This window comes from Meles meles, chromosome 3 (genome assembly GCF_922984935.1).
Source record: "Meles meles chromosome 3, mMelMel3.1 paternal haplotype, whole genome shotgun sequence".
Taxonomy (NCBI): Eukaryota; Metazoa; Chordata; class Mammalia; order Carnivora; family Mustelidae; genus Meles; species Meles meles.
In genome coordinates this window covers 149,442,853-149,455,570 of record NC_060068.1, presented here as the reverse complement: position 1 = coordinate 149,455,570, position 12,718 = coordinate 149,442,853, and the positions used below count along the sequence as shown (strand labels likewise).

At 40.3% G+C, this 12,718-nt stretch overlaps 1 protein-coding gene across 5 annotated transcripts in view; it reads left to right on the top strand.

Moving 5' to 3' along the window:
* NNT (nicotinamide nucleotide transhydrogenase) overlaps positions 1-12,356 on the top strand; it is a 93,988-nt gene extending 81,632 nt beyond the window's left edge. For all 5 annotated transcript variants that reach the window (XM_045999579.1, XM_045999575.1, XM_045999576.1 and 2 more), the window contains exons 20-22: positions 8,222-8,340; positions 9,574-9,689; positions 11,371-12,356. In XM_045999579.1, coding sequence (XP_045855535.1) covers positions 8,222-8,340; positions 9,574-9,689; positions 11,371-11,520 — 385 coding nt within the window. In that variant the 3' untranslated portion in view covers positions 11,521-12,356. The remainder of the gene's footprint in view (positions 1-8,221; positions 8,341-9,573; positions 9,690-11,370) is intronic.
* The last annotated feature ends 362 nt before the right edge of the window (positions 12,357-12,718 follow it).

Below are 12,718 nucleotides of genomic sequence, written 5' to 3'. Positions count from 1 at the left end.
AATTTAAAAGGCTCTGAAGATCATGTTGTTTTATCCAAGTAGATTATTTCCCTTTTTTTGAGCCGTGCCTGGGTCTATCGGGAACTTTTAATTATGGACTGAGGCCTTAGTGTTTATTATATTTTATTACATTTTTATAGTATTTTATTATATAATGTTTCACACAAAACTATCATTTTCATATTTGAGAGAGGAAAAGAGCAAAAAGGAATTGCATGGCATCTTTTTTCTTGAAATTTTTCTTGCTTCAAGATAAGTGAGACAATTATCCTGACTTAATGATGACATTTGTTGTATTTGTCAGTTGAGGAAACCGTATTCTTTTGCCTAATAGTATCTGTGGAATGGTTAAATGGGACCTTTTGAAATCTGATTTTATCAAAGAAGTGCGTCTCTGCATATTGGTCATGAACACGTTCCCAGTGAGTCCAATATTCACAGTTACTGGCCTTAGTCTTTATTGACTATATCATTCTTTTAGTCTTTTGATGTAGTTGTGAATACAAAGAACTTATTGGACTGTCTTGCTATTTACTGGAATTTTATGGTAAAAATTAGAAAACCAACTTAGACATGTTGACATGAAACCAACACTTTTTAATGTAAAAATGTGTATTTTTCTATAAATGGTCATTAAGAGGTACATTTATTTGAAAAATACCATGAGCATTTATATTACACAGATGTACTTGAATAGAATATTATCATTGAAGGTTAATTTATTAAATGCTTAATTATGCTCGGTATTGGTCTAAAGTATTTTGTATGAAAACTCTTTATATGAACTATCTCACTTAAATCTCACAATAGTCCTCTGAAGAGGTTTGTTCTCATTCCCACTGGGTGCAGAGGAAAGGGAGGCATACAGAAGTGAACTGTCCAAATGTTGGGAATCTGGGCAGTGGTTTTCCAGAACTTTCACTGCAATTCTTTACTACTTCCCTAAATTCTTTCTCTAAAAAGAGATGTAGAACATCTATGAGTCAATGTACCTTACTGGGCACATGGTGTTACTTAAAACCTTTTCTCTCCTTCCTTCCTACTGAGTCCTTAGAAGGAATGCCAGGTGCTGTGGGAGCTGATAAGTAAGCCACTATGTTACTATGATGTTACTATGTTGCAGTGCAACCTAAGGAGGAGATACATTAAGAGAGTTCTGGGAACCTGGAAGATCTTTCTGTGATCTCGTTTTTGTATTTATTTTCCTTCTGCAGAGTCTTGTTGTAGACAGGGACAGCTGATTCTGCTTTGTTAAGTATGTGCGCAATAGAGATAATTTTCATGGCTCAAAGGGAAGAACTAAAAGGCTAGTAGGCTTTGCATTTTCAAATTCTGGATATTCTTCATACGATGATGGAACATTGATGAGCTTTGGCCATCAGTTCCTGGAAATGACTGGTCATGGCCAAACCAATGTCTGGTATAATTAACTGTAATACATACTTTGGAGATAAGCCAGTTACATGGGCCAGAGTTGTTATTAACTCACATTGACTTATCAGTGTGCACATATATATTTCTACAAATTCAGTGTGTTCTGTTATTTCTCTCAAAACACTGGCATTTTCTTGTAAGAGCCTTGCGTGTGTTTTTCTCCAACATTAGAGTCTTAAGATTTAGCATAATAAATTATTATGCCAACAGATATAAAATGATCTGTCCTTTGGGATATTCAGCATAACAGATTGGTTAGCTTTGCCATTATTTCCTCTTCACAACTAGCTCAACAGATATAATGTCTTTATGCAGTCTGTAGCTAATCAAATGTTACAGTAACAGCAAATACATTTAGAGCTCTTTGATTTCTAATTTGGCCCAAGACATGTCAGTTTAAGCATAAAGATGATGGCCAGATGGATTAATTGAAAGATAAGCAAGGACAGTATTCAAAACAAACAAATTAATTAAGATGAAGAACTTACTGGAGTAAAGGAGGTATACAGAATTGTTATCCAAAAGTAATTTATATAGTATATATTGGATTACTCAGCTAAAGTAGAAACCCTAGTTCATGGAATTTTAGGACTGGAAAGGATGTTGGCGGTAGACTGAATGATGGCCTTGAAGTGTCCACCTACAATTCCCAGACCTGTGGACATGTTAGTTTACGTGGCAAAGGGGGCTTTGTAGATTTGAGGGGAGGATTTGGAGGTGGGGAGACTGTCTTGGATTATTTGGGCAGGACCATGTCATCACTAGGGTTCTCAGAGAGGAAGGAGTCAGAGAGAGTCCTAGAAGGAGCCGTGAGAGAGAGTCAGAAGAAGAGACATGGCAGTGGAGGCAGAAGTCGGAGGGATGCGTTCACAGGCCGAGGAATGGGGGCTGCCTCCGGAAGCCAGAGAAGGAAGGAATGGATTTTCCCGTAGAGCCTCTAGAAGACTTGCAGCTGTGCCAGCACCTTGATTTCAGTGCAGGGAAACCGATTCTCTGCTTCTGACCTCCGCAACTGTAAGATAATCGATTGTGTCATTTTAAGTTACCAAATATGTGTAATTCATTACAGCAGCCATAGGAGACTAATACAGACCTTAAATATCACATAGTGCAGTGACTTAAAGTCTTCCTCAAGTCTTACAAATTGGGTTTTGTGAAGAGGTTTGGACCTGGGGGAGGGAGGAAACACTGATTGGTAAGATTGGGAGATTAGGAGAAATTTTCCGTGTTCAAGAATTGTAATTTGCATTTCAAAAGAGCACAAATGAGTAATTCATGGCAGTTATGGTACCACTGACTTGAGGTAGAGCGGTTCTTTATTTCTGGAAATCCTGAATTTCATCGTTGTCTCCTATTAATGGTTAAGACCGTTGCTTTTTTTTTTAAATTAAGATTATTTATTTATTTATTTGACAGACAGAGATCACATGTAGGCAGAGAGACAGGCAGAGAGAGGAGGAAGCAGGCTCCCCGCTGAGCAGAGAGCCCTATGCGGGACTCGATCCCGGGATCCTGGGATCATGGCCTGAGCAGAAGGCAGAGGCTTTAACCCATTGAGCCACCCAGGTGTCCCAAGACAGTTACTTTTAATCCTCCCCAGTCCTCCCTTTAAGGGAGGACTGTGGCTGCAACTGTCTTGATTACGTCCACTGCCAGCCAGCTATCCTTTGCGTTTGTATGGGAGATGCTCTTGAATCCTTTCTGTACTGAACTGGTGGATGGTACCTCAGCTCACATTGAGCCTCTCTCTTCCTCACTCCAGAAAAGAAGATGGACACTTTCCCTAACTGGGACATTTGTTTTTAAATAGTTAACAGAAAGTCTTTTTTTTTTAAATTAAAAAAATTTTTTTATTAACATATAATGTGTCATTTGTTTCAGGGATTCATGGGTACAGGTCTGTGAATCATCAGTCTTACACAATTCACAGCACTCACCATAGCACATACCCTCCCCAGTGTCCGCAACCCAGACACCCAATCCCCCTCCCCCTCTCCCCTCTCCTCTCCCTCCTTCCCCTCCAGCAACCCTCAGTTTGTTTCCTGAGATTAAGAATCCCTTATGGTTTGTCTCCCTCCCCGGTACCATCTTGTTTCATTTTCTCCCCTCCTTCCCCCCACAACCCCCCCCCCCTCGCTGCCTCTCAAATTCCTCATATCAGAGAGATCATATGATAATTGTCTTTCTCTGATTGACTTATTTCGCTTAACACAACAGCCTCTAGTTCCATCCACGTTGTCACAAATGGCAAGATTTCATTTCTTTTGATGGCTGCATTGTATTCCATTGTACATATATACCACCTCTTCTTTATCCATTCATCTGTTGATGGACATCTAGGTTCTTTCCATAGTTTGTCTATTGTGGACATTGCTGCTGTAAACATTCGGATGCATATGCCCCTTTGGATCACTACATTTGTATCTTTAGGGTAAATACCTAGTAGTGTGATTGCTGGGTTGTAGGGAAGCTCTATTTTCAACTTTTTGAGGCAACTCCATGCTGTTTTCCAGAGTGGTTGCACCAGCTTGCATTCCCACCAACTGTGCAGGAGGGTTCCCCTTTCTCTGCATCCTCGCCAGCATCTGTTGTTTCCTGACTTGTTTATTTTAGCCATTCTGACTGGTGTGAGGTGGTATCTCACTGTGGTTTTAATTTGTATTTCCCTGATGCCGAGTGATGTTGAGCACACACAAAAATTTTTTAAATTCTAATTCTTTCCTATGCCTTTGAAGACCATTTTCTTTTCTTCTGTTTTATGCAAGTGAGGATGATTTGGTCAACTTCTGTTTTATTTGGTGTGCTTGAAAATCACGTTTTGCCTTTTTTTTTTAGCCAGTTGGTCTTTTTTCACTAGAGGTTATTTTCTAGGTCATTAGATGTTTTGTGTTTCTTTTGAACTTTAGCCAAGTACCCTCTGATCCTTTTCAACCGTAGCTCCTAGAACTAAATCCGTTGTTTACTTTTTTCATTGGGTCTAGTCAGTGATGAAAGTGAGCATACCTTTTTGTGAATGTAGAGAACCACCCTGCTGTTTTTCACCAAATCAAACACCTTTGAGACTTCCATTCATCGTATCTTGTCTTTTTCTAAATACATGGAGTCAACAGGCTTAGGAATATATTTTAGTTATTTCAGTATAATGCACTTTCTCTCTAGGTCTGTTTTTTTATACTCATGCTTTAAGTACTGTATTATTATTTTTTCTTTCTTTCTTACTTTTTTTTTTAAGTAGGCTCCATACCCAACATGGGACTCGAACTCACTTTCCCAAGATCAAGAGTTGGATGCTCTTCTCACTGAGCCAGCCAGGCGCCCCGAAAATACTATATTATTATTAAAGTATTAAAATGGTATTTATGTTCATATTTGAAGTTTAGTAATAATAAGCCTCATTTATTGAGATAAGCTTGGGTGTTTGAAGAATTTTTTTTAAAATGTTTTATGTTATTGCCACTGTAAAAAATACTAAAATTTTAAAGTAGGTACCCCAACCTAAGAGTTGATCTGACATTGCAGAAATGCTTGCTCTGAGACACAAAAGAGCCACAGTACTGAATATAGTCTGCATTACCACATGAAGAGTGGGAACATAAATTGTCAGTAGTTCATCTTATTTCTTTTGTTTTCAGGAGTGATTAAAAACTCTGGTTTGGTATCGATTATGACATTAGGAGAGCAATTTGCAGTTTAAAAAGAAAGTAATCTTGTCTTTAGAGAATATTTTTAAAAATTGTACTCAAGTGTCGAACTATTGCAGTCCCCAAAATGAAAGGAGAATTTGTAGTTGAAGAACTTTAAACCTTATGGGGTGGTGAGTTTGGGTGATCATGGTCTGGAGTGAACTAATTAATGACTGCCCTGAATTTTATTTTCACTAGAATAAAAGTACAGCTAGCCCACTGAGGGGAAGGATGATGAAGTAGTTGAAAGAGATGAAATAGTTCATTCTGTCTGGGTAATTTCTAACTCCCGTCCTGGGTAATTTTTCAGAATCGACTTGCCCAGCATTCCGCAGGTGCTCGTAAATGTTTTACATTGTGCTGGATACTTTGTATACTGCAACGTATTTTTCTCCTGTGTCAATTTTTCATGCAGAGATTTAATGTATTTTGTTTTATAGCTCTTAGCATTGTTGAAACTTTCTGGGCTCTCAGTGATTCTCAAAGAACACTGTGAATTGGATTGTTGGAACTCCTTCAGGCAGAGAGAAATAATAGGTGTTTCTCAAGCCTGTTCATGCAGCGGTTTCTCTAGCCCTTGGCAGGATGTGGGCTTGTATTAACTGCGGGTTACTGCTTGGTGGGAAAACGGAGACAGAGAGAGGCCTTAAGTAACCTGCCTGACATCAACGTAACTAGTAAACGGGGGCTGTTAACCAAGCAAAATACCTCTCAAATTGCCTGACCGCAGTACTATATGGTATAATAGCTACAAGTTCAGATTCTCGAGGCAGAACGACCTGGGTCTGAATCCTAGCTTAACTACGTACTGAAAAGGTTGTACACAAACTGCATAGCACCTCACGAAGGGCCAGCATTAGCCATCCTGTCAAAAGAGATCTACGTTCTTGCTTCTTTTTGGTGGGTAGAGGAATGCAGCTCCACAGGCTTGTTTATCTAACCAAGGACAGGGCTTGAATCACTTGCTGGACATTCTCATTCTTGGTGGAGATTTTTAAAAGACAATTAGGGATAGAATGAAATAACACATGAGAAATCCTTTGTAAATTGTGTTGCAAGAGAAGAGCGTGACGTGGTAACTTGTTTTAAATGCAGTTAATTTTTTTCCACCATAAAAAGCGTACGTTTTCCTCCTTTTGGCACCTGTGAAACTGGGAAGCTCCCAGCTGGCCAAAGTCATTGATCTCATTGTCCTCCTAGCCCTTCACAGTTTCCCTGAAGCCCCTCAGTGACATGGTTTGACTCCCCCCCACAAACGTACACATTCTCACAGGAAATTAGGAAACCATATTTAAAAAAGAGGAGTAGTACAACGACTATCTCTTGTATAACTGCTTAGAGGTAAGTGTTTTGTTTCCTTTCAGCTCAGGGTTTCTGTTTTTGTTTTGTTTTAACATAAATTGTTATCTAGGAACATTTAGTGATCCCAGAAGGGAGATGATATAAAAGTGAATTTGAAAAAAGAACACCTGTCACTTGATGTCCTTTTTTCTCTTCCCAATTACAAGACCCCTCATGTAGGCTCTTCGTTACCACTTTTAAAGATGTAGAAAATCATTTATCAGCTATTGGGGCAATCTAAAAGGCCATTTTAAAACTCTTTTCAAGTCTACTTTTGGGGAGGAGCCCATTCCTTGGTGGCTTTAATCTGTTCCTCGCAGGACCTGTGTTCAAAGTGGGGAAGCCTGACTCGGCTGCAGTTCCCATGAAAAATGAAAGGGCATCTTAAATGATCATAACTTTTGTATGAGCCAGCAGTGTGTTGTGGTGGCTATAAATGCCGAGGCCGACTTGGGCACTGTCAACGGAAGAGCCCAGGATGTGGTTTTCTTGCTGTGCTTTGTGCATCCAGATCATGATATCCAGCATATTGTATTCACTTCCGGGGGCGTAAGGTTTGAGCTGGATTTTGACACTATAGAGACAGGTGACTCGGACAGCAGTGGGTCTTGTCGGCATGAATAGTTGAAAGAACTGAGGGTGTTTTGCTTAGTAGGCGTCCTGGGAGAGCTCAGAGGAGTCCACATATGGAAAAGGGCATAGAGGCTATAGATGGCCAAACTACAGACCTTGGAAAGCAACGCGATGGGGGTTCTCTTTGGCTGAATATGAGTGTATGTGTGTGTGTGTGTGTGTGTGTGTGTGTGTGAGAGAGAGAGAGAGAGGTAATTATTGGGATTGTCTAGTAATGGAATTGACCTCTGGAGGGAGTGAGTTTCTGGTTACTGAAAGTATTTAAGCTGAGGTTGGATGGATCCCTGCCAAGAACTATAATAAAATGCATTTCTTTGCCGCATTTATTCACTCTCATTCACTCACCCACTCACTCCCTCCTTATTGAAGCCTTCCTATGTGTCAAGGATGGTGCCCAGTGCTGAGGACACAGAGATCAATACTGTGGGCAAGATCCCATTATGGTCATGGTTAGAAGAAATTTCTTGATGCTTTGACTTCTTTTGCCTTAATGAAAGTGTGGAGCTCTGATTTGTGTCTCACTCTTTGAAACGCTCCAGCATGTTGCTATCAGATTTCTCCTGGGATGCGGAGTCATGCTTCCTATCATGCTCGGAAAGATCGGAGGCCTTTAACTCCTGTAATGACAATATTTTATTTCTCGAGCTTTGAACATAGAGGTTAAAGTTGAATGCGGAGTCAGCTTTTGATGGAATTGTGGTGATTTTTCATGGCAAGTGTTTAATTCCAGGCTGACTTACGTAAGTTTTTAAAGATGCAAGATTTATCGGAAAGTATCATAAAAGAACATAATGCTTCTTAAATGTAAGGTGATATTATTTATTCATGCTGGGAATTCATTGTACTTGAAACATACAAAGAGTCAGGTTCTAAGGTTACATTTATTTTTCGAGAGGAGCTCTCATTTGTGTATACTGAGAGATTAAACTTCCAACTTCAACATTTGTAGATTGATCATATATCTGGACTATTCTAGCCCCTCTTGTTCTAGCCCCTCTTGTAGAGATCAGATAGTACCAGGAAGAGTGAAGGTGCCAAGAACAAAGTGTGCAGATCTGGGGGTGACATGGGGGTCTCTGTACGTTTTGGCCCATCTTGTAAGGCCAACTGTTCATTTGTTTCATATCTAGGTTTGGAATTCACCCAGTCGCAGGCCGGATGCCTGGTCAGCTGAATGTGCTGCTGGCTGAGGCTGGGGTGCCATATGATATTGTGCTGGAAATGGACGAGATCAACCAAGATTTCCCAGGTAAGTAGTGGGGGTGATGGAGAAGCTTGTTCTTAGTCTGAATAAAGTGATACCAGTTTTAGGACCTACATTGTGGGATTACTGAAGACCTACTAGTCAGATGAAGAGTAACCTGCTTCTAGGAGGGGTACAGTTGAAATGAAATAAACGAAGGACAGTACGGAATGAGGTCCAAGAGGCTTGTGAGTGGGAAGGGTACTTTTGGGCCCAGGAGGAGATTGGAAGGTGGTGAAAATCTCGGGGTGGGGCATGGGCAGTGGAAGTCATTGCAGAGGGACTCTGAAGAGACCTGGCTTTCGGATCCAGGTTCTGACTCTCGCTTTTGGAAATGGATACTCAGCCTCAGGTTCCTCACTTATAAAATTGCTTCTGTTGATAATTTCATGTCCAGTTCTTTTCAGCATCTGAGATTTATCTGGTTTCCAATTGTACCAACTCACGATCAAGAAAGTAGTTTTTGGTTTTCTTTTCAAGTGCCAGGACTTTGCTAGATAAGGTGCCGTACTTTATGGCTGTTGTTGGGTAGATGTTGAATGTTAATGACATTTGGCTCAAGATCATGTTTGCTAAAGTTAAACCGGTTCTCTCTGGCAAGTATCCACTCTAAACTTAAAAAATACTGTTTATTAGAGAAAAATAATGAAGTTGTGTGTATATCTACATTCACATGGCATTTTTGGCAAAGTTCTAAGGTAATTTATATTATAGAGGGAATTTGGGACATTTTATGCCCCCTTTCAGATTTCACTGTTGCTAAATTATGTGTGAAACCTGCCAGTTCCAGAAATTATGGACACAGCTTTAATACAGTACAGACCCTTAGACCATTTTCTTTGAGACATCAAATAGCATCTTATGTGGTCATTTTAAAAGATGAAATGGGATGAAAATCTTATAAAATAATGTAACTGGGAAGATCATTGTGAGATAATAAAAAACCGTCAAGTCAGATTGGGTAGATGCCCTGTGGGGGAGGGGAAGCACAGCAATGCAAGGTTCGGTGAGGATGCTCAGGCTGAGCTGCAGGATCTACTGTTTTAGCTGTGTGACATTGGCTAGGTTACTGAGCCTCTCTGAGGAAGCTCTTTGTACGGTGCCTGGCACAAGTGTGCATCCTATAAATATTAGCTTCTGTTATTGTTGTTTTAAAGTCCAGATCACTCTAATTTGCTTGAGAAAAAAGAAAATGACCCATTTGCGGTTTTTGTTTCTCTTTTTTCCTTTATTATGTAGACACCGATTTGGTCCTTGTGATTGGAGCCAATGACACAGTGAATTCAGCCGCTCAAGAAGACCCCAACTCCATTATTGCAGGCATGCCGGTCCTCGAGGTCTGGAAGTCAAAGCAGGTAAGGCTTCAGACTTGTGTTTCATTGTAATGATCAGATGTCTCCTAGAACACGCACACAGAGCTGTCCTTGTTCACGTTGGTGAGGAGTGCCGATGCCTTTTGGGAGCCCCAGGAGCTGGAGTGGGTGTAGGGCCCCGCCGTCTCTATCCAGCTTCTGTCTGTTCGGTGGTCACCAGAGAACCCAAGTAAATGTGCTGGTCAGCATTCGAACTAGATGATGTTATGTGGGTGGATTAACAAAATCTGTAACCACAGCTGAAAAAAGAACTGTGAGCCTTTGGAATGAGTCTGGCTGACTTCCAGAGAGCATCCCGTGAAGCAGATGGCTTCCCTCTGGGACAGTGAGTCAGTATCATTGCCTTCATATACGAAGACGAGCACATTTTTTCATTTAGTTTTTTTAAAAGGGCATTTTTTGTTGTTATGGAGTGTCCAGAAGAAAGGTGATTTAGAAGTCCAGACTGTGACATGGTATAAGGAGGCAAGCCCTGCTCACGCACCTTACCTCCGTGGAAGCTAACTGCTGGGTTATGGAGAAACTCACAGGCTTGTCCATTTCCGCCGCCCTGGCGGAGGGCTGGTCTCCTTACCACTCTCAGGTCAGATCTGCATTTTAACCATTGTAATGATGTGATGGACGTTTCCCTTTCATTTTGTTTCTTTTTGTTGTAAATATATGAGCTTGAAATTTGTGGTGGATGAGATACGCACTTGTTCACGTGTAGATGGAAATTTATTGCACTGGTCGTCATGCAGAATGCGTTACTGTACTAAGGCTGTGTGAAGTGGGAGTAAATTTATATTGCTTTCATTTTTGGATAGATTACACGTCCCAGACTACCACAGAAGAGCTTTCCATTTCTTTAAGAACTGACTTGGTATTTAACTGAATAGCACCCTCCATAACTCATGTAATTCTAAGTGACTCTAACGCATCAGTATTAGAGACAGACTGACTTCTTCCGGTTTGCTTTGTAGGAGCATAATATTCGTCATTCGCTCTCTTTGACGGGCTAGATCGCTCTTCGGGCTTTCGTCGTGGAACCTTCTGCTACACTTTAAAGTGATGGAATAAGAACCATCCCATTTTCCCACTCAGCTACATTTATCTTAGGATCTGTAGCAGAAGTTTATGTGCCAAGTTTGTTCTCTGAAGCCCAGTCAGAGAATGATACTTATTTTTCTGACTAGAAGATGTTACACAGTCTGTATGGAGAAAAGCAGTGAGAAGAAACTCTGTTGTTAATATGATTTTTCTCTCATGGATAGGAGTACGGGCACATTTTAAAAATGAGAGTTAAGGGGCGCCTGGGTGGCTCAGTGGTTTAAGCCTTCGGCTCAGGTCATGATCTCGGGGTCCTGGGATCGAGTCCCGCATTGGGCTCTCTGCTTGGCGGGGAGCCTGCTTCCCTCTCACTCTCTCTGCCTGCCTCTCTGCCTACTTGTGATCTCTCTCTGTCAAATAAATAAATAAAATCTTAAAAAAAAAAAAGGAGAGTTAATACAATGTAAACATGCGTTTAGAAAACATTCCCTGTGTGTCGTAGAAGTCTGTGCACTCGGGAGTTGGTCACAGTACGTGCTTCATTCAGAGCTAGGCCAGGGCGGTGTTGGCCCTGTCACGTCCCCGTCGTGTCTGTTACATACACTCGCTCTCTCCCTTTGTCTTTGCTCCGTAGGTCATCGTTATGAAGAGGTCCTTGGGTGTTGGCTATGCTGCAGTGGACAATCCCATCTTCTACAAACCTAACACGGCCATGCTTCTAGGCGATGCCAAGAAGACATGTGACGCACTGCAGGCGAAAGTGAGAGAATCCTACCAGAAGTAAATTTTAAAGACCAAGCTGTTGTCTGACAAAGCCACCTCTTCCGTTGTGGGAACAGACAAACACCGTATCACTATACACGGCTGATACACATCTGTAGCAAAGCTCTTGGAAGAAAAAGAAGACAAGAAAGCAAAACAACGTGGGGAGAATTTTCAGGAGCAGTGATCCCTTGATTTAAAAAAGAAAAAAAAGATTGAAAAGTCAACATGTCTTTCTGTGCGTATTTTTTGTGTCCTGAATTCCAGAAGTATTTTATAAAAGAAAGAACAGCCTTATTTTAGTTGTAATCCATTTGGATTTTTTTTTATTCTTCCTCAATAGTCAGCAGTGTTTTAAGAAATTAAATCTTTAGGATCTTAGTACTTACATTGTATACGTGGATCTGAAAAAATCTGACCCTGTAAACATTACCGCTACCTTCATTTATGTTCTTTACAGCAAATGCTACTTATTTGAAACTTCGGTCAACTCTCGAGCTATCCTCTTACCATTTGACCATAATCTGAATTAACGTTATCAAATTGGCTTCAACTTTTCAAACTGCATTTCCAATTCTAGGTTTCAGGGATGTATTTTCTGACTTCTATTTTAATATATTAAAGGACTAGATAATCTTTCAGAGATGCTGGAAACAAATCATTTGCTTTGTATACTTCCATCAGAACATCAATGAAACATGTAATTTGAAATCAGTATCGTATTTTTAAAAATCCATTTTCCAATCCCAGATCTTTTTTTAATTTCAATCAATTTATAATGTGTATTACTGTATTAAGTGCGCTTGAATGGAATTCAAGTACTTGACTAATAAAATGAGTTCATCATGTTTGCATAGAGATGTAGCAATTGTCTCTGGTAACAAAGGGCTAAAGGGAATAGTTCTGCCTGTTAGTAACATCTGGGGAAGGCTTGCTACTATGAAATAGATGAAGTTAATCAGTCTCTTAACTGTTGGCAAGAATTTTTTTTTCCCCCAAATCAGAGTGTGTTTTGAGGTCTTATGTAATTGATGACATCTGAGAAAAATGGTGGCACTTTTTCTGCGCTACCTTTGTTTATCTCAACACCAGTAAAGATCATGTCTTTCTGTAGCAAAAGTGTAGATTTTCTTTGTGATTTTGGTACTGTGCCAAAATGTCTAGGTGAATGTGTGAGGAATACTTGGGATATCTACCTCTCTACATAACTAATTTGGTAC